This window comes from Astatotilapia calliptera, chromosome 4 (genome assembly GCF_964374335.1).
Source record: "Astatotilapia calliptera chromosome 4, fAstCal68.1, whole genome shotgun sequence".
NCBI lineage: Eukaryota > Metazoa > Chordata > Actinopteri > Cichliformes > Cichlidae > Astatotilapia > Astatotilapia calliptera.
In genome coordinates, this window is record NC_137425.1 from 7,151,880 (window position 1) to 7,177,153 (window position 25,274).

General features: G+C 39.9%; 2 protein-coding genes and 1 non-coding gene across 5 annotated transcripts in view; 2 read left to right on the forward strand and 1 right to left on the reverse strand.

Annotated features, from left to right (window-relative positions):
* cacnb1 (calcium channel, voltage-dependent, beta 1 subunit) overlaps positions 1-11,660 on the reverse strand; it is a 39,365-nt gene extending 27,705 nt beyond the window's left edge. For both annotated transcript variants that reach the window (XM_026164305.2, XM_026164302.2), the window contains exons 1-2: positions 11,149-11,660; positions 5,495-5,581 (exon numbers count right to left, since the gene is read on the reverse strand). In XM_026164305.2, the coding sequence (XP_026020090.1) occupies positions 5,495-5,581; positions 11,149-11,238 (177 nt within the window). In that variant the 5' untranslated portion in view covers positions 11,239-11,660. The remainder of the gene's footprint in view (positions 1-5,494; positions 5,582-11,148) is intronic.
* trnac-gca (transfer RNA cysteine (anticodon GCA)) lies at positions 6,167-6,238 on the forward strand. The gene has a single exon. It is a non-coding gene; the product is annotated as a tRNA-Cys (tRNA).
* Positions 11,661-19,866: 8,206 nt separating the features above from the next.
* rpl19 (ribosomal protein L19) lies at positions 19,867-22,815 on the forward strand. Of its 2 annotated transcripts, none has more exons than XM_026164309.2 (6): positions 19,867-19,956; positions 20,339-20,445; positions 21,147-21,269; positions 21,397-21,517; positions 21,750-21,860; positions 22,623-22,815. In XM_026164309.2, the coding sequence occupies exons 1-6, from the start codon at positions 19,952-19,954 to the stop codon at positions 22,744-22,746; spliced, it is 591 nt and encodes a 196-aa protein (XP_026020094.1). In that variant the 5' UTR covers positions 19,867-19,951; the 3' UTR covers positions 22,747-22,815. The 2 variants fall into 2 exon arrangements, with proteins under 2 accessions (XP_026020094.1, XP_080156282.1); XM_080300156.1 differs by having other exon boundaries at positions 19,927-20,217.
* The last annotated feature ends 2,459 nt before the right edge of the window (positions 22,816-25,274 follow it).

Sequence of the window (25,274 nt, forward strand, 5' to 3'; positions counted from 1 at the left end):
TGGGCTGTGACACTTTGAAGCAACTGGCGCTTGATGACTCGAGCCTTTGAAGTATCTGTTGAATAGTTACCGCTCATACCCCATGACCTTCTACATTTTAAACATTATCCAAAATAGGACACTATTAAAAGGCTAAAAGGAGGCAGTTGGAGAGCAGATACTTGTAGGTGGAGGTGTTGTGGAGGCAGCAGGTAGAAAAGTCTACTGTGTCCACCAGAGGGCAACCTTTGACACAATGACAGGGGCTTCTTCATGGCTATAGGCCCCACCACCCCTTCCTGACTTGTGTTTGTAACCGGTGACAACAGAGTCAGCTGAGGGACGGTGAAAAAACAGAGAGCTGCTAACACATATACCAGCTGGCTCCTCGAGCAGCCAAACACAGCAGCAACTGGGGCTCTCTGCTGGGATTCATATGTCAGATCTGACAGGAGGACGGCTTGCATCTCTCCGGGATCTAAACACTCAAAGTCTTCATATATGGCAACCAAGCCAGGATTTGTCTATGGGAAGATTAATGGGTCTTGGTATTCTGATGTCAGAAATGAATCTGTGTTTAAAGCAAAACCACATGCAAGTTTGACTTATTCTACTTTTTAAATGATTCAAATAGTTTTTAAGACATTCAAATTGTGGATAAATTTTCCTATATGGCTTTTTTTGATGAGTGAAACATATTTCAAATATTGCAAAACTCTAACTAACTAACTGAAACAATATTGCAGGTCTTGTAATGCAAATTTAGCACTCAACCTACTAAAATATGTCATATCTTTGCTGTAATGCAATGAACTTTGCACTGAGGTGAGTCTTATTCAGGTGGAAGTTCTCATATCACAATGTTAATTTATTCAACAGCAGTTATCAGTTAGTTATCTATCACATTAATCACACAGAGCATGTTAAAAAGAAAAATTTGATTCGACTGCAGGGACTACTGTGAAAACGGGGGGATTCTGGCCCACTCTCCTTTACAACGTTGCTTGAGGTTAGCAGGGATTCGTGTATGCACAGCTCTCCACATCATTTCAATCAGGTGGAGGTCCAGACTTTGACTGGGTCATTGCAACAGCTTGATTCTGTTTTTTCATAGCTATTCTGATAAAGATTTGCTGTCTTGCATCTGCAACCTACCTCCACCTCAACTCCAACTTTCATGCTATGTCTGGTATAACAAAAGGACCTTTTGTGTTTTATCCCCACTCTGTTCTGTGCATCGGTTTGCTGCTGCTCTCTACTGTGATTTGTATGCAGACAAGCTCAAGGATAATATTTCAGTAAAAGCACTAATCGCATGCTCACTACAGTAATGCAATAGTTAGTATTCTGACAGTGTACAAAAGATATGTTGTTTTATTAATTTTTCTAGCTCCGACAGCTCAGAATGGTTTCTGGCATTTTCTGTCCTGTAGTAATTGTTGTTCAAGATTATTGGATTTCAAGTCCACTATGAACACCTGTGTTTTACTTGTGGGCAGACAATGTAGACATACCAGCACACAAGTATAAATACAAACAACAACATTGTCCAATACTGTAGGGATTGAACCCTGTACTGTAAATTACACTTTATGGTTTACACTTAAGCATGTGGAGAGGTGGGGAGGCCCCCCCCAACAGGGCCAGACTGCCAAATATTACCTCCTGCAGAGGGAAATAGCAGTCTTCTTTTGAATATAGTCATCCTCATTTAGCAGATTGTTTGTCTTTCAGTTTGTTTTCTTTTTAAACGTGAAGTCGTATCAGCATCGGCTTAAAAACTAAACTACTGGACATCACTGGTGATTAAATCCGGAAAATACAATTGGGTTCATTCTCTGTAAGAGATGCTTCATGTAGACGTTTAGGGTTAGAGAGGAATAGGAAGTTCAGGCTGGATTTCACATTGTCCGAAGGATCTTGTTGTGTCCTTATTAGAAGTCATGTTTTTATTATAACAGCCTTTCTAAACTGATGTTGCATCACGAAGCAGTGATGGCTGTGTCTGTTTTTTGGGTTGTTAATTTGACAGACAGACTCGTTGTCATTCAGTGTACAGCAAGCGTACAAGGAACAAAATTTCACTGCAGTTGGTTCAGCACAGGGTGAAAGTATAAACACCTATGCTAAATATATAAAAATATATAGAATCCAAAATTACCATATAAAATGCAATGCTTAAAGCAACCGGTGAAATTAACATATAGAAACATGGTATCAAATTAGATTTCAGCACTTCCGATGACCTCGGGAAAAACGCAAGTGCATAACCTGGTGGTCCTGCACCGAGTGCTGCAGAGCCTCTTTCCAGCAGGGAGAGCAGTCCATGGTGGGGGTGTTAGAGGTCCCTGATGAGGGTGTTTTGGCTTGAGATCATGGCATGATTGATCCAAAAAAGGTGAACATAAATATGCAAGTAAAAAGTATTTTGTTTACTGACATCATCACCAAATACTACTGGAGCAAATACAATAATCCCAACTTCACACAACAGCAGCAGCAGACAGTCCCTGCCTGTATTCACACACCTGAAGGCAGAGTGTGTTTTTGTTGAACTTGACACTGCACAAACACGTAGGCTGCACCCACACACACACACACACGCACAAACACACACACACGAGCAAACACAACCCCATCTAAACATGCTCTCCTTCGTCTCTCCATCCCACTGTGCCTGCACACAAGGAGAGATTCAGTAGCCCGGTTGCCGTGGAAACCAGGCCGAGTGTACCAGCCGCTCCACTGTTGGTTGATTGTGGCTCTCGTCTACTCGTGTGTGTGTGTGTGTGTGTGTGTGTGTGTGTGTGTGTGTGTGTGTGTGTGTGTGTGTGTGTGTGTGTGTGTGTGTGTGTGTGTGTGTGAAAGAACGAGTGTGCACTTGCGTAGGTGTGTGTGAGAATGTAAAGCCTATACAGGGCTCTGCTTTCAGTTGTTCGGCTAATAAGGGCTATATGTATGAAAAACCTATATAACGCATCTTTATGCTTCTTTTTCTGGAATAAACACCTTAAAAAAATATCTTAACATAGTTTAAAAAATTGTGTGCATGTGTGGAAACACTCCATACACTTAACAGTTGAGTTGCTAAATCACTTTTTACATTATGTGCAACATTTTGGCAGCTCAACATCAACCCTGACAACTCTGATGAGTGGATCTGATGTGCAGTAGTGTAAGGCATGGGAGCATATTTATATCATGAAGCATGAAATCATCCTTACTATATAGGTAATGCGCTCGTTATACAGCGTGGGTGATATGAGCCCTGTCTACCTGTAGTCCACCGTCACAAATTTAATGAAGAACAAGGCAGTGGGAAGGGGGGTATGTGCAGGCAAGGGATGTGGCTAACCTTTAGAAACCACAGGGGAGTTGAGCTCCCTGTGTTCACCACACGGCAGTGAGATTTTCTTTTTTTCTGAAGAAACACCAGTACTGAACAGGTAAATGTCATTCAGCTTGCGGCGCATCATTCCCTCTCTCAAATGAAGAGGTCAGGTGGAAAAGGGGGGCTCATTTAGCTGCGGCGCAGCATGTCTTTGAGAAATGTCACAGCCAGACAAGGACTGCTGCGTGGGTCATGAGCGTGTGATACCCAAACCAACTCCTTCAACCCCCCGAGGAGAAGAAATGTTCACAGCTCAAGAAGAAAGGCTTCTTCAGTCATTCCGAGCAGGAACATTAACATCTGCAGCTGGACAAGTTTAAAGCTATAACTTGTTCACTACATGCATTGATTGACAGAGAAATCTATGTATACACACATCAACAGGCCGGGAGGGGTCAGATCAGAGGGCATTGGTGTGGCATGAGTAAGACTTGGGGATTGAGATTCACAGTCGGACCTGGAGGAATCTGTGCAGATGTTGCTCAGCTCAAACTAGTTGAGAATAATGCTGTGATGCACAGCTGCATCCACAGGGGTTTTAGTAAGATATTATCATATCATGAATGTTTATTTATATAGTGTGTGTGCTGCCTGTGACATGCACAGGTAAAGAGAGAAAGAACTGCAAACATAAAAATGTAACCTACTCTTAACTCTGCAATAAAACACTTATTGGTTCCACACTTATTCTAGCTGCCATAACAATTTTTTTATATTAAATATTATGTTTGTTTATTAGACCTGTCTACAACCATTACACTTAAATTCATATGTATGGGATAAAAACTATATTTTTTTACTTTGAAGAGAATGAAATATAAGTAATACAGAGAAAAATATACAGTGAGAATGTTTAGAATCCAAAACTGTTTCTTGTTTCTGATTTTCAGAAACAAACAGATTATGATGCAGTAATCCTGAATACTTCTGATAATTGGGCAATTTATGTTTCAGAAAAACATGTTTTCAGTGCTCACCTTTCAAATTCAAATTCAAATTTTATTTGTCACACACACAACCATACGCAGTATGACATGAGGTGAAATGCTAATAGCTGTGCAATGCCCGACCATTAAATGACAGTAGGTTTACAGTAAAATATACAAATTTACAGGTTACTACAAAATTTACAGATTTTAACTTAGAAATTTACAGTAAATTTCGTTAAATGCATCAATGATGTATTCAATATAAATATATCAATCAATCTGTATCAATATAAATATGTTGTAAGTGATGATGATTTTCCAGATAAATGTTACTTATCTGGAAAATTCACATATTCAAATAGTTTGTTTTATGTGACTAAAACAAAATGTGACCAAAAATGTGGTTTTGGTTGTTTGTTTGTTTTTTTTAATAAAAATGACATTGTATGGTAGTTGTGAAAAACTATAATACTAAATGAATGAGAGGTTAAATAGAATATCTAACTACATGAGGATCATGTTGTTGATGTTTTCAGTTACTTGTGGATGCGGTGGATAAATTTATGTGCAATAAAGTCACCCATAGATATTGTTATTATACACATGTTAAAGTGGATGAGGATTACTGTTGCCAATGTAAATGTATCTAAACAACATTTTTTTGCAGGCTTTAACACAGCTTTGCAGTCATTCTCTGGCACTGGAAGAGTCAGATTAGGATTAATTACAAGGGCTAACAATTTCCATGGAAATTCTTATGAGCTTTGGACAGACTTAATACAAAGTATTTTTTCTTTTTTTAGTATATGTGATAAACTAACAGTACCACTAACTCATTTTATCTTCTTATTTTTCATTCTTTGCCCTGTTGTGTTTTACACTTTTATTTCATATTGTACTACAGATATATGTTAGCTATTTTTTTGTTACAATGTGTTCACTGTGTTGTGTTTTGTATTGATTTACACATTTAAATAATCTCTTGTAACATTTCAATTTGCATATGTTAAAAAAAGGGAATAAAAACTTTAATAAATTCAATAAACCACGAGTTTTCATTAGCAACTCTTGAAATGCAAAGGCACTAAAAGTTCTCACTTGATTCCATTAAACTTGTAATTCTTCATTAAACAAGATGAGGCCAAGTCTGGCGCCCTCATTAAATCTGAGGGAAGGATTAGGTGTGAAATGTTACCTGTCGGACAAAGCTGTTTGAGGTGGTGTCAGATGAGGTGCTTCCATCTGAGCGCTTAAATCGGCTCTTCCTCTTGGCGTACTTTCCCTGAAGGTTTTGAGAAAAGAGAAAAAAAAACAGAAAAGGTTTAATTATGTTCGTTTACGATAATTATCTCGACATATTTCTCGAAAAACCTTGTTTCCGAGGAGCATGGCAGCCATTAACATTTGGTGCAGCGTTTGTAAAAGCTTCTGAATATGATCAGGCGGTTAGATGGAGCCAGAGATAAAGCAGCCCAAGTCCCAGACCGTAGAGGAAGTCGAGCAGAGAAAATGTGTCCAGCGTGTTCGTGAACTGCCTTCATTACATGTCATTTTTCATGTTGTGATGCAAACTGGGACCTTGTAATCTGATTGGTAGACCCCTGGCAAACGGCCTGTCCGGGTTGTGCAGAGGCCACACATTGCATTATGAGCCCACCCTGCCCACATTGTCATGGGAACGCAATGCCAACTAATCGCATTTGTCTGCAATCAGAAGGATGGAGTTGTTGTTCTTTCAGCATGAAAAGCGAACTGCTGATAAGGAAATAAACATAGTCGATTAATATACAGAAAAGACATGCTACCACATAGAGAGCACATTAATACACACCTCAGGTAATCATCCTCCTGTTGCTGCATGCTCACAGGGGGTATAGCTCAGTGGTAGAGCATTTGACTGCAGATCAAGAGGTCTCTGGTTCAAATCCGGATGCCCCCTAGTTTTCAGCATGTTTAAGCAGGAACAGCTGTGGCATTTCCCATTAAAGGACTGCACGGGTGTGTATTTTATTTTGTTTACACAGATCATCTGCATCTGATGTGATTCCTGAGAAAAACACACTAAATGTCTATTTGATTCTTTTTCTCTTTTTTTCACATTAGTTTACAAAACAAACCCAACAGGAAACTAGCTCGAGACAGCCACTCCAAAACACTCACTCTAGTTTCTAGTGAAAACTATCCTCTGTTAATGTTAACTATCACACAGCAGAATAAACTATCTCTCTCAGGATTGCTTTCCCCATAATGCCCATAATCCCGAGTGTATGAACACACTGTACAATACAATAAAAGCATAAAAGAGGTATTGGTTGTCTCAAACAGCCTGAGGGAACTGGCATGGAGTTTCTATGAAATGAGTAACATGGGCTAATTTTAGCTTAAAACTTATCAGTAAAATTAAAAAAGGATGAAAAAAAAATTGAGTTTTCCTTTTTTGCCCTTTATTTGGATCCACAAAAGTATAAAGCAATAAAAGCTGATATGGATTCCAATCGTATTTTGCTAGTGACTAAGATACAATTGGCTAATCTGTCCATGTTAGCAGGTAGCTGATTTGGACCAATACAAAGCCAGTTTCACCAGTGAAGATGTTTGTTTATTTTTATACACATATTTGACCAATTAAAATGAAAGAATTTTGTAAATAAAAACTAAAATGTGATCATCATAAATATTTCCAGTGTTGCTCATGACATGAAAAGATATGACTTATGATTAAAAAAGACATAAAAATTCAAAAGAGGTGTGAGTTTTCTTAAAAGGATACACAAAAGGTCAGTAATCAGCATGAAACCCTAACATATTCTCTTCAGTGACACTCTAATAAACCATCTGTTTGCTTTATGGTTCCCATGAGAAACAACTGCATTTACCTGCTACTGTTTCCAATCAGCCCCCCAGATCCTGTACACAAACATGCTCACCATTGTAAACACTGAACAACTACCTCAAAACTTCCCAAATGTCAGTATATATTGGCTAATCTTGAATTGGCAGGTGGGATCCAGAGACAGATTAACTACAAGCCAACAGTGAGTGTCCTCGACTCAGTATTTTGCTATCACTGTCACATTATGTTCAACGGGGCAAACCGAGGCCCTTGGATGAATGATGCTGTCACGCCTGCTTTTAAACAAACATGACCTGTTACACCAGCGCCAACTGGTGCGAACATAAAAGCACGCTGCGGCCGAGAGGTTTCCAGTGTTAACAAATAAAAGGGAACACATCTGTTACATGTTCTTCTCCAAAAAATCCAGCTCAGGAATCCATTTCAATCAATCTTAAGCCTCCAGCAGCGCAAAAAATTATCTACAGAGCCTTCTGTTGTATGCTTGATTTAGTATTTTTGATGGGATAGGATGAATACACCACAGGATGTTCCACAGAAAAAAAGACAACCTCTGATGAACCCACAACAATTACTGTGTTTCAATGTTCGGCTAACATGGGTAGTGGGTTTTTAATATTGAAATGAAATATGAAGTGTTGATACAAGATATTGTCAATGATGTGGATGGGCAGCTGTACTTTGTGCTGCTCAGATTTAAAAATAGAGGATGACATCACTGCTGGCAAATCTGTCCACCTACACTGACTGAAAGAATCCAAGAATCATGACTTCTCTGAAGATGTGCTGTGTGCGTTCATGAAAATATTTTGTCACGCAAAAATATCAAACAGATGTTGGTTTGTATTCGGATATTTAACTTAGAAGAATATTCACAATCACAATGTCAGTCCACATCAGTAAAAGGCATACAGGATGTGCTATTCGGGGTGCTTCACTCTGCCTACAGTTGCTGTTTTCTGTAAGCCGCTTTGCAACCCACGTTCACATCAGCTCATCCTTTTCACGGTTTATCTGACTTTGTCGGTATTTTCATTAATGCCCCCTCTGTTCCATGCATGGGTCTTGCTCCTGCTCTGTTACATCTCTGCAGCCTACAGTTTCTGTGCATCAGCTGATAACATTTAATCTTGGTGCTGCTCACATCCCCCTTTTGCTTGGATGTTAGTCTTAGAGCGTCCAACTGGCAAATCCCACATAGTGAAAACACAAAGTTAATTTCTGGCACAACACACCTACTTCCAAGGTGCATGGAGAAGGCTCATCGCCTAAAGACGCTGAAGCGCCAGCAATAATTGTATGATGAGGAACAACTTTAATACCTTACCATGTCAGGTTGCGGCCCTCATCAGGGTCATGAAGAACTATATTGCAGACAGCATTTCAAACATATGGATCCAGTATAAATAACCGCCAATCCACTCAAATGTATAATGTGTAATTTAATTAATCCTATTGATTTTGTGTGAGTTATCATCTAACATTGAGAGGTGATTGTGTTTTGATATCCAGGCAGTAGTAAGATAATTTGGTTGGATAGTCTCAGTTTCACATCTTTCTTTTAACAGCAGCCGTGTACTCACTGAAACAAGCTAAACACTCTTCGTTTTCCTAGCGATACAAGACAAAATCCATGGTTCTTGACCTGTGTGCAAATATACTGTCATGTTTACCTGTTTTTCTTGGTAATGTTCTGTCCTTTGAGTCACATTTTGCTGCTACAACACACACAAAAAAAAGTCCAACAATGGCTGAACTTTTTTTAATGTTTCACCTGAAGTGTTGACCCTTTTTTAAAATAAAGGTTTTATAGAATCTGTTCTAATGTTTTGTATCATTGGGGTGATCGTGGCTCAAGAGTGGGGAGTTTGCCTTGTATTCGGAAGGTTGCCAGTTCAAGCCCCGGCTTGGACAGTCTCTGTGGTTGTGTCCTTGGGCAAGACACTTCACCCGTTGCCTACTGGTGGTGGTCAGAGGGCCCGGTGGCGCCAGTGTCTGGCAGCCTCGCCTCTGTCAGTGCGCCCCAGGGCGGCTGTGGCTACAATGTAGCTGCCATCACCAGTGTGTGAATGGGTGGATGACTGGATATGTAAAGCACTATATAAATACAGGCCATTTACCATTGGTTGTATGGTAATCTGCCTTTCAATAGGACCAGACTGGTAAGATTTTAGGGAGGACTCAGGTCCAGCTTCTTTTTTTTAAATAATAAAATATCTGTGTTGTTTGATGAGTGGACATGCCACAAATCAATTTCTCATTGGGGACAATAAAGTTGAAATTGAACCCAAAAGTAGCCTCACAGCCCGATCCCACTGTTTGCTATGCTGGAGAAGCTCCTGTACCACTAAATTTGTCAGCAATTAAGCTGGTAAATTTTATCACATCTCACAGCGTGTGTGATATCAGGTGCATACATGCATTAGCATGCATGTTTGCATGATTGGAGCCATGATGGAGCTGATTTCTGTCACCAAAGAGCAGAGAAATGCCAAAGGAAGTGGGATGGGAAGCTTCCTGCTGGTAAACATCCTCCCAGATTAAGTGTATAATTAAGGAGGGTGCTGTTTATGAAAGCAGGAAGGCAGGGAGTATAAGGGGTGGAGGGTGGCACACTGAAAGGTATCACAAACATATTTCATTCTTTTAACCAGAACCTTCTATACAATATTGTGCTCAGAGAGCCCAACTGATCTGCAATGTGACAGCGGTCAGCAGACACAATCTTTAATCTAAGCTGCCCTCAGGCTCCGAAACTGGATAATTTCTCGGCACACAGTTCATTTCTTCTTCCGTGTTAAAGAACTGGCTGGTGAGAGAACTCTGGCCATTTCCTGCAGGATATTAGAAATGTGTCTTTTTTTCTTCTTCTTCTCTCTCTACAGCAGAAACACAAGTGCATATAACAGCGTAGCCCACTGCAGGTCAACATGAACTTTACATCTAATCTGCCTGGCACAAGGGCCGTGCCCATCTGCTTCTCACCACAGCCTCTCAGCAGATAAAGATCTGATTTCTAAAAACAGACATCTCACATGAGGTGAGAAGGCGAGAGCAGGATGGGCATAGTGGCACATTCAAAGTGGATGGAGAGCTGAGGGGGAGAAGTGGGAGTAAAGAGGAGAGAGCGGGACTTGGCAGGGTTTGAAGCGCTGGTTGTCTGTGATGGTGAGGTGTTCTGTTTTTTTCCCCTTCTCCAGAGAGATAATGACTGAGCCCAGCGTGGGTGTGTTTGTTCTAGATATTCTCATCTTTTTTTTTTCTTTTTTTTGTCATCCATTTATGTCTAAACATGCCCACAACGTCATGTCACTTCCTAAGCCACTCTGTATTTGTGGCTGTAAAACAGGTGACATCATGGGGAGATAAAAGCTATCAATGAGTTATTATTATTTTATTTTATGTTTGTTTGTTTATTTGTTGGTATTTTGGGAGGAGGGGTTACAAAATGGGAAAAATGTCAACAACATAAACCAACTCCACCTATGAAAAACTCAAGTCGCTCTTTCATTTATGGAAATTATTAAATCCCCCCCGCAAAAAAGAAGAAGCTGGTCAATTCAACATGTTACTCGATAATTAGACATCAATTAAACAAAGGCGTGGTTTTCCTGGGAACCCTCTGGTCAGACGGCATATAAACAAGCGTCACATCACAGTTACATAGCACAGACTTATTAACGCCAGAAAAAATTAAACACAGAACAAGGATGTAGCTATAAATCAAAAAACTAGAATATTTCATCCATTTCACTTCTTCTTAAAATCATTAATTTGACTAAATTCATCCGTGCAACGTACACGAGCGTCTCGGCACCCCGAAGGCAAATTTATCGACTTAATTGGAGAACAACCTGTTAATCTTCAGAAGTGCAGCAGCTTTAATGGTCACCAGCATCATATAGAGTATGAATTCAAAATAGTAGACGTGGGATTTTTAACATAATACTCCCATAATATTTAAGCTTTACCCTCTTCCCGTGTCTTGGTCTTACCTGTGTGTGTGGGTGATGGTCGAACATGTCCATTTGGATCTCCTGGGTTGAGGTCGAAGGCGTCCTGGACATACTACTTTTCTGTACCATTTGATTTAACTTTTTAAAAATCTATTTTCAGTTTCTAGTTTCGTGTGTTTACGATGGTGTCGATCGACTCATCTTTTTATTTTTTTTTCTTCGGAGAGAATGAAGCCGCTGATGCGTCTAAGCTGGTTGATAATATAATGGCAACAGCTGCCTCCTTCCAGCCTATAGCGTTACACACTGTCGCACCAGGCTTTTACACAAGAGTCAAGTTATGGGTGTGACGCACGGGTACATCCGGTTATCCTGCTTTCAAAACAAAATTCTTTGAATAGGAAAGAAGCATCACTACAAGTTTTGTTATTTTTACCTGTTTGAAAGTTTTCGATGTTTATTCCGCATAGCACATGTTCAAAAATACGTTTGTTATGTATAAGAAGGTAAAGGTTGTAGAATATTAGAGAGAAATAAATTTGGCAGTGGTGGGGAGACAGAACTCCCTTTTCACAGTAAGAGACCTCTGGCAGAACCTGCTTTTGCAAAGAGCCTGAACACACAGCAGAGCAACTAAGGGATGCTTTGGGGACATCTGATCCAGCACGACCTATGAACTTTGACCCCTGTGGTCCTTATGCGCTTTCAGGGTTAGCAAAATGCTCAAATGCATCGGTAATGCAAAGTGTTACTCTGCAGTAGGACAATAGGCCCAAACATACAACCAGTCATAAGCCGTGTCGGCGTAGTGTGTTACTTGGGCTTTTTCTTTTTAAAAGTATGTAATTAACATGTAATATGTCACATTTTTGGAATAATAACCCCAACGCTGGCCATAAGGAATTACACTCAGCTGAAAAAAGAACAATGAGATGAACTGTTCCCTGAGAGTTGAAACAACCTGCCTATCAACATCAAGGTTAAGTACAATATGTTTTTTTTTTCACTGTTTGCACTGTGTAAACAATGCAAAACACTTGTGCTAAAACTAATATATGGTACCAGTTTTGTTAAATTTATATTTGTGAAAGATGTAACAGTAGAAACTAATGGCTACAAAATCAGTCGACCTAGCGCAGGCAGGCTTTTATTTTGAAGGCAGGATCTTCTAACTACTCTCGGGTTTCTGTGTTTCTCTTTCTGTCTTGACGTCGATTCTTTTCCTTGTGTGCGCTCAACTCAACAGACTCCAGCTGGAAGCCGAGATCCACGCCCCACTGAACAGACCCCACCCTCATTTATCGATTGATGGAGAGAAGCGAGACGCAGCGATGGATGCTGTGGGTGTGGATAGGCTGTCAAGCTGAGCCACTGGTCCCCGCACCGGGATCCAGGAATCAAAGGTCCTGCGGGGCTGTAATGGGGGGTGAGAATAGTTCAATTTGACAGCTAGTTTGTTGAAGCAGCAGGGAGTCTCAATGCCTTACGTCTCTATGATTTGAAGAAGAGAATGATGTTGATGTGGCCTTGGGTAAAATAAATAAATAAAATAAATAAACTTTGAGCTATAATGCTGACCCAGAAGCAGGTAAGACTGTCTGATTTGCTAGGAGGGCCCAAATTTAGCGTTACCTAGCTAAATACAGAAATGGTTTTTAAAAAACGAATCACTATCATCTCACAGTTTTAATGTATCTAGTAAAAAAGTTATAAATGATTAACTTAAAGCTTTCAAAATCATCAAACTAAACATAATTTTGGTCTCTTGGAGTTGGAACAACAACAGAAAAGACAAACGAGTGGACAGCTAAATGCAAATCATCACTTGTGGGCAGATGCATAGGCAAACCATCCCATGAGTACACATCCAGTAAACAATACATTTTATCTTTGTTGTCCTCTAACTTAAAAACATCCATGCCTTAACCAGCTCTTCAGCTAGCTATTTCCCGATTTGTCATTTGATGCTGAGCAGGTAGCATGCACCTGTTTTATTAAGGCGCATTGTTTTAGACCGAAAGTGAAAGCAAAGTTTTTGCCACCTTTCAATTGCTCAGATTTGACTTTTTGATGGCGTTATTTAGCCTAAGGCCCCGATATTAAATGTATCTGTTGGACAGACATTAGATGGAAGCCAGTAACAGAAGCATGACACATGAGTAGAGGGGAAACTTTTGCAGTCTCATGATTTGATTTAACTGCGTTTACTGTAATAAGTGCAGGCTCCACAGTAGAGACTCAGTGTAACAGTACAACTTTAATTACTTAAATCTTTTATTTATTTCATTAATTTGCATCCTGTTCTGCCTTTGCTTTTGATGACAGATTAAATTGTCTTTGACATGCAGGACAGTACAGATCTTGTTGCTGTTCCGCTGTTCAAACTATTTTTTAAACCCTCTTTGCTGAAGGGTTTGGTTGGTTTGTCTTTCTCTTTAAAATGCTGCGAAAGTGTTCTGCTGAACTCGACTCAGGCATCAGGTCACAGTTCTTAGTTTCTTCTTTTTTAGAAATTCTTTTTTTGGCAATGTGCTCTGGATGCTGGAATATTCCTCCTCTGCTACTCTCTTGTCCGCTAGTATTTTTGATATATTAAAAAACAAAAAACAAAAAAAACAACGTTATTGTACAGTACTCCCACCTCAGTAATAAAGAATTATTAGCATGCATTTACTGAGGAAATCATGGACATAATCACACCAAATATGCCACCAAACAAGGACTACAAAGAAAACCACAGACACCTCTATACATCAATACAGAGACCATGAAAAGAGCCCTCAGCTTCTGGTTTCTGGGGGTTCACATCACTGAGCACCTTTCCTGGGATGATGACACCTTTATTTATTAAAAAAGTCAAAGAGAGCCAACTCCCCCCTATAATGGCTTGCCAAATTTTACAGACTGCGCTCACAAGCTGCATGACAGCCTGGTAAGGTAGCAGCACCAAAGCTGACAAAAAGCCACTCCAGTGTGTTTTGAAAACAGCACAAAACATTGTTGCCAGCCATCTCTGGAACATCTCTGCATCACTCACTGCTTGAAGAGTGCTGAGCAACTTCACAAAGACACATGCTGGACACCATTTGTTCAAGTTCCTTGCAGCAGGCGGGTGCTTTAGTGCTATAAAAGCATCCACAAACAGATTGAAACTCAAATTCTTCACAACAGCTGCAACACCACTGAACTGTACTTCATGTACAGTCCTGATGTGCAATATTCTTATGTTCAATTTTACCGGTGTATGACAAAAACTGTGCACCAGAAGCTACTTAGCCATGGACACCCATGCCATGAAGCACTTGGTGCACAGTTTTTCTGCTGATGTTAAAGACAAAGGACATTTAGAACTCTGTCAGCAGATGGTTGGCCACTTTTGCACACTAGTTAGGGACCCACTAACTTTATTTGATCTCCCACTTTGTGTCTGAGTTGCTTTGGCTCCTACAAATATCCACTTTGCTTTGCTTTAATTGAAAGATTAAGTGGTGTGGTCCAACACTTCTGTTCCTATACATTATGTGACGTTGCTTCCACACTGACAATAAAGGTCTTGTATACTGAATCTGACCAAAAAATATTTATACTATTCAAGATCTTTAGAAAAGTTTAATCTCAAAATGTTTTTTTCATGCTGTCTGATGCATCTGTTTTTCAGCTTTTTTAGCTGTTCGCTGAAGCTCATCATGCAGTTTTAACTCACATCTATTGATGCAAACTTCCACATTTCTGTGATACTTCATGGAGATTGTAAAGTCAAAGAGCGTCCCCTAAAAAAAGGACCCGAAACACCTTAAAAGGCTGTAAAAAGTCAAGTGCAAGTGCAAGTCTCTGAGGGTCCATTTGGTATTTGATTCCTGCATATTATTCAGTGTGGCATTTTCAGATGTTTATACGGCCAACTGTTATAGCGAATTATTCCCACCTCAAGTGCATGGCTGAAATCGAAATGAGCAGCCGGTTCCCAAAATTATCGTTAGGTTTGGGTGTTGATGAGTTTTAGATGACGACAGTCACGGAAGTGTAATAAACACTGAGTTCACAGAGTGTAACGTGCGGTGGAGATGAAGCCAGCCGCGGAGGTGTGCAGGTGGATAGCGAATGAGCAACAGCTTCTGACTTTCCAAAAAGTACTCATTTATTTACAATATCAAAAATAAGTGCTACCTCTACCACACATTACTGAAGAGCACACTAGTCCGCGTACACAGGGGAGCATTCATTACAGGAGGAGTGCGAAGAAGAACAAAAAGGGGGTGACACCAGTCGTGAGACAGGAGGCGCCGCCATGTGGTGATACACTGCATTACGATAGCAACTGTTACAAGAGCATTGATGATATCCGTGTAAATCTGAATAAACAAAGGGATGATTCATCCACCTCCTCCTCTTGTATCAACCAGTCATAAAGGAAAATGAACCCCACACCTGCAGCAGTCTTTGATAAAGCCCTTCTGGGGGGAAATCAGTGTGACGTCCTGATTCAGTGTTGATGCCCACTCACAAGATCGTCCTCTGCGGCTGCAGGTCATACTTCCGCTGAGCTCAGTTTTGCATAGGAGGAAGGAGCAAAAACGGATCATATTTTACTTATATTCATATTTTATCATATTTTACATATTTACTGAAATTATGGTAGTCATGTCTCTGAATAGTCCCTTTAACTCTCCTGCAGCAACTGGCTGACATCCTCCTTCAAGAAGAACATAATGTGCAGCAGGAGAACAGGACTTTCTATCTAGCCTTTCGTGTTTTTTTTTTTAATCTCTCTACTGCTACCCAAGGTAGCTCAAGGTAGTCAGCTCTAGTATCCATTTACTTTTCCACAAGGATCAACACTATAATAAATGTGCAGCCACGACATTTTAATTCAGTACATGGTGATTTTCTCGGCTCTTTGGTTTCTGCCTGCTGTGTTTTTGTGTCCTTTTATGTGAGTGATGATTTCATAAACAATATGAATGAAATCTCACAAATAGGAGTTCAAACTCACTATGATTGACATCCTGATGATTTCAACATTAAAAATATCACTCACTGTAGCATCCCGGTGCTCATAGGAGGATTCAGTAGATTCCTTACTGGCTCAGTGAAGAAAGACTTTCAGTGATGTTGATACTACAGAAGACAAATCAATACTTTTTGACCCATTAAATGTTAAAGTATAACAACAGCCAATTAATTGCACCTCTTAATGGCAGGGATTCAAATCTTAAGGGAAGCAAGAGTGCAGGGCTGATTTAAATTGGAAAATGTGTCTCGGTCAGGAGTGAGTGAACAAATGCTATGGAAACACTTATTTATTCTAAGCTGTGGATTCAGAAGAAATGAGAGATGCTCATTGTACATCTATGCACATTTACAGAATTATTAGATAGAATCAAGATTGGCATTATTATAATTTGTTTGAAGCATTAGGTTCCAATAATGCTAATTAGATGCAAGATTGCATTGCAAATGAGCAGCCTTTTGTTCGATATTTGTTAAGGGAAGGCATTTTTGTTTCCCCTGCAAAGCAAAAACGTAACTCAAACTGGGGTGTTATTTGCACCAGAGGACAACAGAGACTACGCACCGAGGCCTCCAAAAGCTATGGCAGTTCAGATGAGCTATATTGCTTCTCTTCCTGGGCAGACAGTGGCCCAACACAAAGTTCATGGAGTTTATAGATTGTTTTCTCTCTTGCTGGATGACACATTCCTCTGCAGTGAGGAGGAGAGTTGATGATCTAGTACTTTGTGTTGAACTTCCCCCTCAGATGGTGATTTTCACTCGTATTACCTGAGGTGAAGAAGTCACACAAGTGGTCCTCATTCACCCACACAACAGGTTTGCAGTGTTGCCATAGTGATGGGCTGCTGCTCCTGGTGTGGATGAAAAGCAGAGGATACTATAACAGCATTCTTACTAAGTGGCCGGTCAAATGGTAATGTATCAGATGGCTATTTTTTGTAAGTCTATTCACAAGAATCCCACTCACTAACCAACTTTATTTTTAAAGAAGACACTCATATATAAGTTGATATATAAGTGTTAAAAGATCAGCAAGGTAATATTAATCCATTAAGGGGTTTAAAAACATACAATAAATGCTTAAAGACACAAAGGAAGCCAGTGAAGGGAGGCCAGAACAGGGGAGATATGCTTCAGCTTATGGGTTCTGTAAGAAGGTGAGCAGCTGCATTTTGGACGAATATTAGCAAGCAGTTTGCTAACTGTAGCATGGGAGATGGGTGGTCTCGTAGGGTGTCTTGCATTGAAATCTGCTGCAATGACTCGGTTAGTGCGTTCACCAGATATCAACACAATTTCGATCCGCTCCTCACGTGTTAACTTCTTCGACATGTCAATGGCTGTGAACAAAGAGAAACTTGTAAATAGCTCATGAAAGAATAAAATTACGTTGAAACCAAGCACACCATTGTTTTTCTTGTGACATTACCAATAAGTTTGATGTGTCACATGGCCCTCTTCCTATTGAAAAAACAAAGTTGTATCCAAGATGGCCGACTTCTAAATGGCCACCATGGTCACCACCCATCTTGAGGAGTTTGCCCCCTCACATATACTAATGTGCCACAAACAGGACTTTAATATCATATCAGCAATCATTCCCATTTTATAACGCTGTATCCATATAAATGGCCCATCCTGTATATCAGTGGTTCAGGTTGCTGGCGGTGATGTGATGGTATGGGGGATACTTTGTGGCACATTTTGTGCCCATCAGACATTATTCAAATACCACCCTACTTGAGTATTGTTGCTGACCATGTTCATCCCTTTATGAGCACAGTGTACCCATCTTCCAAAGACTGCTTCTAGTAGAATAACAAAGCTCAAACTATATGTTTTCAAGTAGCTGAAAATGATCTTTATTTGTCATTCTTGACACTCCTGGTTCTCAATCACACTTTTGCTATTTTACTCAGCAGGTTAATTATTTACTCAGCGGCTTTTACACCTTTACATGGTGAATTTCACACTACATCACTCACAGTTCAGACAGTGTGAAGATAATTATATTTTGTGCAATATTATGGGAAACGTTTCTCCTTGCAATTTCTTTTTGTTGGAAATAGCAATTATTTTTCTACACTGGTTATGGAACAAAAGGAGACCACATTGTTTGATGTCAGTGAAAATGATCAACCTACAGAGGGCTAAATTCAAAGATAACCAATAAAAAATAAAAAATAAAAGTGAACAGCGATACCTCAGGCTAGTCTGTTTTGTCAAAATTTTATTGCAGCAACTCAAAATGGTACTCAGTAGTTTGTATGGTTCCTACGTGTTTGTGTGCATGCCTGACAATGTTGTGAGAAAAGCTAAACTAATAAATGAAGGATGCATTCTGGTTGGATATTCTCCCATATCTGAACCAAGCCATCACTGAGATCTTGGACTGTCTGAGTGCAACTTGGTGGTTTTAGATGGACAGAAAGATAATGACCCAGATGTGTTCAACTGGATTTAAGTCAGGTGAGAGTGCATACTGTTTCCACGTGGTTGGGCGTTGTTATGCGCCAAGAGGAACCCAGGACCTACTGCACCAGCACTGTGTGTTCTTCTATGGATATGTCTCTCCACAACATCACTGACCACCACCAAACCAGTCATGAAGAATGATGTAACAGGCAGCATAACGTTCTCCACAGCTTCTCCAGACACTTCCAGATCTATCACGTGTGCTCAGTGTGAACCTACTCTGATATGTGAGAGGCACAGGGATCATTAGAGGATGCCATTGCCAGAAGGTTTGCAGTCTCTCCCAACATAGCTCTCTGAAGAGCTAGACAGAACTGAAGAAGGTCCTTAAACCATCTGAATGACCAGTGTCTGGTCTTTTGTTAAAGCAACAGATTGAGCACTGCAAGAGCCCTACAAAATGATCTTCAGCAGGCCACTGGTGTTAATGTCTCTGCCTAAGCAATCACAAATACTCCTCATGATGGTGGCCTGAGGACTTGACGTCAAAACCTTGACCATACCTGTGCCACTTCGGTATGGTCCAGGTTTTGCGTTTGTCTTAACACTGACCCTAGTCAAATGTGAGATTACTGAAAAAAGAGTCAAAAGATAAGATGAGGAGTGAAAAATTGTCAGTGACCTGTAACACCATTCCTGTTCATGGGTTATGTCTCATTGCTTCTCGTCTAGTGCACCTGTTGTTGGTTTGATTATCACCAAAGCAGCTGAAACTGATTAACAACTGCTAATATGACCACATCAATATTCCAGACGTTTAATGACTTGATGATATACTACTATATGTCATATTAATTTTTTAATATTAAAAAAAATGTCATTGTCATTTTAGTTACGTTGTCCTTTCATTGACTCGAACGCAACGCCACTTGCAGGATAATAAAAGGGGGCTGTCCTGTATTTTTTTTAAAAGGAAAAACAAACCTTTAGGATTCAAAGTGAAACTAAGAATAGAAAAATGTATTTAAATATTTTTTTAACGTTCATGGTTTGTTCGAGTTTTTGTCTCAACACCGCCATCATGTGGTGTAACGTCAGAAAACACCCAATTACCTCTCCACCCATAATGCAGTGCAGCAATGCCGGGCAGTGCCATTATTTGGCAAAAGGGGATGTCACCGGTATAAACTTTTAAAATGCGATAAAGACTTCCTTTCTCTCTGTCACTTTCCTATGTATTTATTGCTCCAATATGGATATATAGTATCATTATGTAAAAATTAAAGTGATAATAATGTCCATTATTGTATGGGTCGACATCGAGCTGTTTCACAGATCAGAGATGGACTCTCCTCAGAAATGGTAGCTTCCGGTCCGTCTCTGAAGCCTTCCTTTTCCTACTGAAGTAGCAGCCATGAGGTAGGAGCCGAGGCGATTCCATAGTAAAAGTCAAAATTTAAGCGTTAAAATGCGCAGCTTTCAGTATCGTACCATTTTATTAAGACACGCAAAGTCCCTTTTTATCAATATATAAAGTTTATAGATCTGTCCAAAGTTAGCATGGCATGTTTTTACGGTGCTTTGTGTAACACGATGTAGCAGACGGAGAGGCCATGTTGTCAGCCCGGCTGGTAGTTAGCCGTACAGCTAGCTTTTAACTAATCCTCTCGTAATTCTTTGGTGTGTTAACAACACTTTTACAGCCTTAAAAAGACATTCTGCTTTTAAGACTACAGGAACAAATTTTGGGGGTCTAATCTCAGCTGTAATTCTGACCGGTGGTTGTTTGTGCCTCCCGCAGCATGCTCAGGCTCCAGAAGAGGCTGGCCTCCAGCGTACTACGCTGCGGCAAGAAGAAGGTCTGGCTGGACCCCAATGAGACCAACGAGATCGCCAACGCCAACTCCCGTAAGCAGAACAAAAAGTAGTTTTGTAGTTTGCTTGTTAGCGGCTCAGTTTAAAAGTTCACCGGCTCATGCAAAGTTATCTACACGTGTGTGACCAAAACTGAGCCAGAGGATCAGCTCAGCTAAATAAACTAAGTGCCCTGCATACTCGATGCACAGTGAATTTATAACATCACAATCTTACAGGTGAACTCCAGTGTTAATGTGTATCAACACTGGAAACTAACGCAGCAGGCCTCCTCAGTTTGTTTTGGCAGTTTTTATGTCAGACGCCCATCTGAAGGGATTTAGGTGGAGCTGCTAAATATTTAATCTTGGTTTCATTTTTTAAAATTTCAATAATTTAATAGTTTGTTAGGTTAATGATTGTTAAGTAATTCATTACAGTGTTGACCAAAACAATTATGATCTTTTTTTGCTTTACTGGAGCAATATTAAACCAATATGAGTCAGTGACATGAGTATGAAGTGATGTACATAATCTAGTATTTAACTGCAGCATAAGCGCTCTGGAGCAGTTCTACTTTCTAGTTTGGTTTTTTTGGGGGTGGAAATTTTTAATATTAGTTAACACTCTTCTGTACTTGGTGAATGAATTGCGGATATCCGAGGATCATACTCAGCACTGCTTTGATAGGTAGAAACCACAAAGGTGGTATTCATTGCATCCCATCGTCTCATTTTATTTTCTTCCATTTTCAGGCCAGCAGATCCGTAAACTGGTAAAGGATGGTCTTATCATCCGCAAACCTGTTACGGTCCACTCCAGGGCCCGCTGCCGCAAGAACACACTAGCGCGTCGCAAGGGAAGACACACAGGCTACGGTAGGTTAAAACTTGCAAAGCAAAGCAGAAAGTGATTACATTTTTAAGATGAAATTGAAAGACAAAGCTAATTTAAATTTTGTTTGCGTTATCATCGGTACTTGATGTGTCTTTATTGTGTGTCCAGGTAAGAGAAAGGGTACTGCCAACGCTCGTATGCCCGAGAAGCTGACCTGGATGCGCCGCATGAGGATCTTGCGTCGTCTGCTGCGTCGCTACAGGGAGTCCAAGAAGATTGACAGGCACATGTAGGTTCTGCAGTGGTTAAATAAAGACTCTCTGAACACTCTAAAATCTAGTTGATTTTTAGTTAATAAAGTCAGCTCAGTGAAATGTGCTGGTATTTATAGAATTATTCTTGGGCTAAAGAATTTGCTTTTAAATCCTTTTCCCTCACTTTGTGTGGGTGGGCGTTGTTCTTGTTTTTTGTTTTATTTAATTGTGATGCCCTTCATTTATTTTCCACATGATCCGTTTCAGGTACCACAGCCTCTACCTGAGAGCTAAGGGTAATGTGTTCAAGAACAAGCGCATCCTTATGGAGCACATTCACAAGCTGAAGGCAGACAAGGCCCGCAAGAAGCTCCTGGCGTAAGTATTTTTACATCTTTAATTGGCACAGTGACGTCTATTTGTGGCATCTGGATTGTTTTGAAAGCCCAGGTTAAAACATGTGCCCTGACCACGAAAAGTCTAGAAAGACGAAACAAAACATTTCAGTAAAGTCAAAAGAAAAGCTAAAATAGAAATGAATAAGCTCAGCAAATTAAAATCTAAATCAACTGCAGGGCAAAACCTGAAGTAAAATGGCTCGATAAATACAGAAGCACAAGTAGCTGTGGAGGGTTGAAATAAAGCTCTTCAGACAAGAGCAGAGATTTATCTGCTACACAGATGTGCTCTGTGGAGAGTTACTGCTTGAGGTCTGAAAGATTTCCGGTGTCTGTTCTTGTGACAAAAAAACCTAAATCAGTCTGTTAGAGAAAGTGCTCTGCTGCCTGTGCAGCTTAAGTGCAGAGGGTTGGTTACGCTAGATCGGTTTGTTCGAAAAACTCCATAGCGACTGTGAAGGAGTCTTGTTTGTTGGGTGTTAGCAATGCTAATGATCTGTGGATTGTGTTGACTATACCTGCATCTTTATATAATTTAGCAGTTGTGAGGGAAGAACTAAAAGATCAGTGTTTTTGTTCCGCCCTTACATAAAGGATGTTTTCAGTCTTTAGTGTGTCAGTTTTAAGGATTTAGTCAACTAAAAAGAAAACACACTGATGTTAAACATCTGTGGTAAAATAGCTGTGGTGGCTGTGATTATGCACTGTATGAACACGGGTGTCTCTCCTGTTTGTCCTGCAGCGATCAGGCCGAGGCTCGTCGTTCCAAGACAAGAGAGGCCCGCAAGCGCCGAGAGGAGCGTCTCCAGGCCAAGAAGGAGGAGATCATCAAGAACTTGTCCAAGGAGGAGGAGACAAAGAAGTAATCTGGCTTTTTATGTCCTGCCTGACTGCCACCTGTCAAGTGCTGATAATAAAAGTGTACATAAACACAACAGTAGTCTTGTGTGTTTACTTCCATCATGATGACATTAATGCAGGGGTGGGCAACTCCAGGCCTCGACGGCCGGTGTCCCTGCAGGTTTTAGATGTCTTTGAACCAACACGGCTGATTTAAATGGCTAAATGAGCTCCTCAACATGTCCTGAAGTTCTCCAGAGGCCTGGTAACGAACTAATCTTGCGATTCAGGTGTGTTGACCCAAGGTGAGATCTAAAACCTGCAGGACACTGGCTCTCAGGGCCTGGAATTGCCCACCCCTGCACTAATGCATTAGCAATATCTTTTAATTGAGAAAACCTGAAGGCTTAACACACGGTGACATGTTTTATTACATGCGACCAAATATTCATCTGTCTGTGCACGTACATTCAATAAATGGGCAATAAAAACCAAACGCATATACTTAATAACACCTGTTATGAAGTATGTGTGCCAAGTGGTTACATTCTTTTGCTGAAAGTTGATGTTTAGCATTTCTCCACTTAATTTAGTGCTGGTTCAATGTATATAAAAATATATTGGATCTGTTGATTTAAAAAAAAAAAAAAAAGCAAAACCCAGCAGGGTGGCACAACATTGCTGGTCCCAAAGTTAACCACTGCTATCAGTAGTTCCCAGAGTGGCAATGAAAGAAGTTCTTGTATTATTTAAGTTACTCTAGCTTCCACAAAGTGATAATGGGCTCCCAAAGCTGTAACAATATGGCCTTATTCCTAATTTACTCTGCAACAGAGTTACACCAGTGATAAAACAGTATAGGTGGAGTTTACATGTTCACACAGCATAGTGGTGAACATGTTTAAGCAGCATATTTGCTTGTTGCTTGTAATGCAAATTAAAATGTTTAACAGTATCAATTTGTATACACTGTGAAAGACAGCTTTGCATTTTTACCAGAAATAGAACTATTACTGAAACAACTCAGTCAACCTTTGAGTTGTTTGTCCATACTGCAGTTTGTTGGTGGAGGACGATGCAGCTCTGGACCTGGATGGATAAAGTTAATTGTGAGGTGGTCTATGCAGTTTATATAAGGCTTGTGTGTTTGTAATAATTGTAATATTTTATACCCAGTTATTTTACAAAAGTAGTATATTAAGTAGTGAAATAAGAATCTGCTGCTGCTCTTTTTCTTTCTATCAGTCAGTGCTTACTGTTTTTGTATTATTCTAGATTGTACTTAAAAGTTGCACCATGCTATACATTGAAAGTTAGAAGAGCAAGAAGTACTCTCAACGACTGTCGCACACTTATTAAGCACTAAATTTTCACCTCCTTTATCATCCTGGGTAACTTTGGTAGAAAAGAATTCAATCAAAATTAGCTTATCATTTTAATGATGAAAAGAAAATGTTATTAAAAGGTTAAAAAAAGTAGCCTTTAAATTGATTGTTTTGTCAAACTGATGTTTCCAAAGTAAACAAGCATTCATTTTCATGGCCGGGGGGGCCAGTGCATTCTGTTTAATGATTGAAAGCAATATTCATCTTACTTGTAGCTGTCCTGTCAGTCGCCCATGTACACAAACACAAGTATGTTCATACCTACACACTGATATGCATACACAGGGCAAATATCTATCTTGTGAGCAAGGACATGAATGTGAACCAGCAAATTACCCCTTAAATTCAATTCAACATATCTATCCATCTATCGTTTTATTTATTCAGTATAGAAACTGCATTCTACAAAGATATGTTTTTTTTTTTTTTCATTTTTACAGTTGTTTGTGGTAGAAAAATTAAAATGAGAAAAATCACAAAGGTAAATAAAATCTGTAATACTTGTAAGTCTTAAGAAGCAGAAAATTGTCACTGACTTGAATGTGTATGAATGTGCTTGTTTTTTGTGGATCCATGTTTGGATCATGGGTTTCACATCCTTTGGAACTTGCTTAGTCATGTTTCTCTCTAAATTAGTTTTCCATGTGGCTATACAATTTAACTTCATCCCCTATGCCTTTCCCCCCGTGACTAATCCTGTTGTGATTAATTTTATTTCCTGCTTTCTGAAGAACAGTAATCCTTCAGTGAACTCTCTTAGGCCGCTGTTATGACTTCTACTGACCCACAACCCAAACCAGCTCAAACTGATGGATTTTCCATGTGTTCTCAATGAACCTGTCAAATGTGTACATAATTTTGATCCATAAATGGGCAAATAAACTTTGTTAATTTTCAAGGTTTGTTGCCATCTAGTGGTTGCAGCATGGGATTTCTCAAAAGTTTGATTTGAACCACCTGCCAGAGATGTTTCACTCTTGCAACTTTTAACCACAGTTAAATGAACAGCATCTGCAGGTGCACTGCGTTTCAGAGTGAACTACTGTTTCTCGGAATCTGTGTTTGTTTGTTCCTTTTCAAGATGTGCTTGCCTGTTGATATCATTTGACTATTTTGTGTTTTGGTTGTGATTTTTCTGAGCTGTACAGGGAGGCAATAGATCACTGAGG

Bases quoted from the DNA above. Each gene is read 5' to 3' on its own strand.
- rpl19 (XM_026164309.2), top strand. The intron at 20,446-21,146 runs GTAAGCAGAACA...TTCCATTTTCAG, and splicing joins GATCGCCAACGCCAACTCCC to GCCAGCAGATCCGTAAACTG. The intron at 21,518-21,749 runs GTAGGTTCTGCA...GATCCGTTTCAG, and splicing joins AAGAAGATTGACAGGCACAT to GTACCACAGCCTCTACCTGA.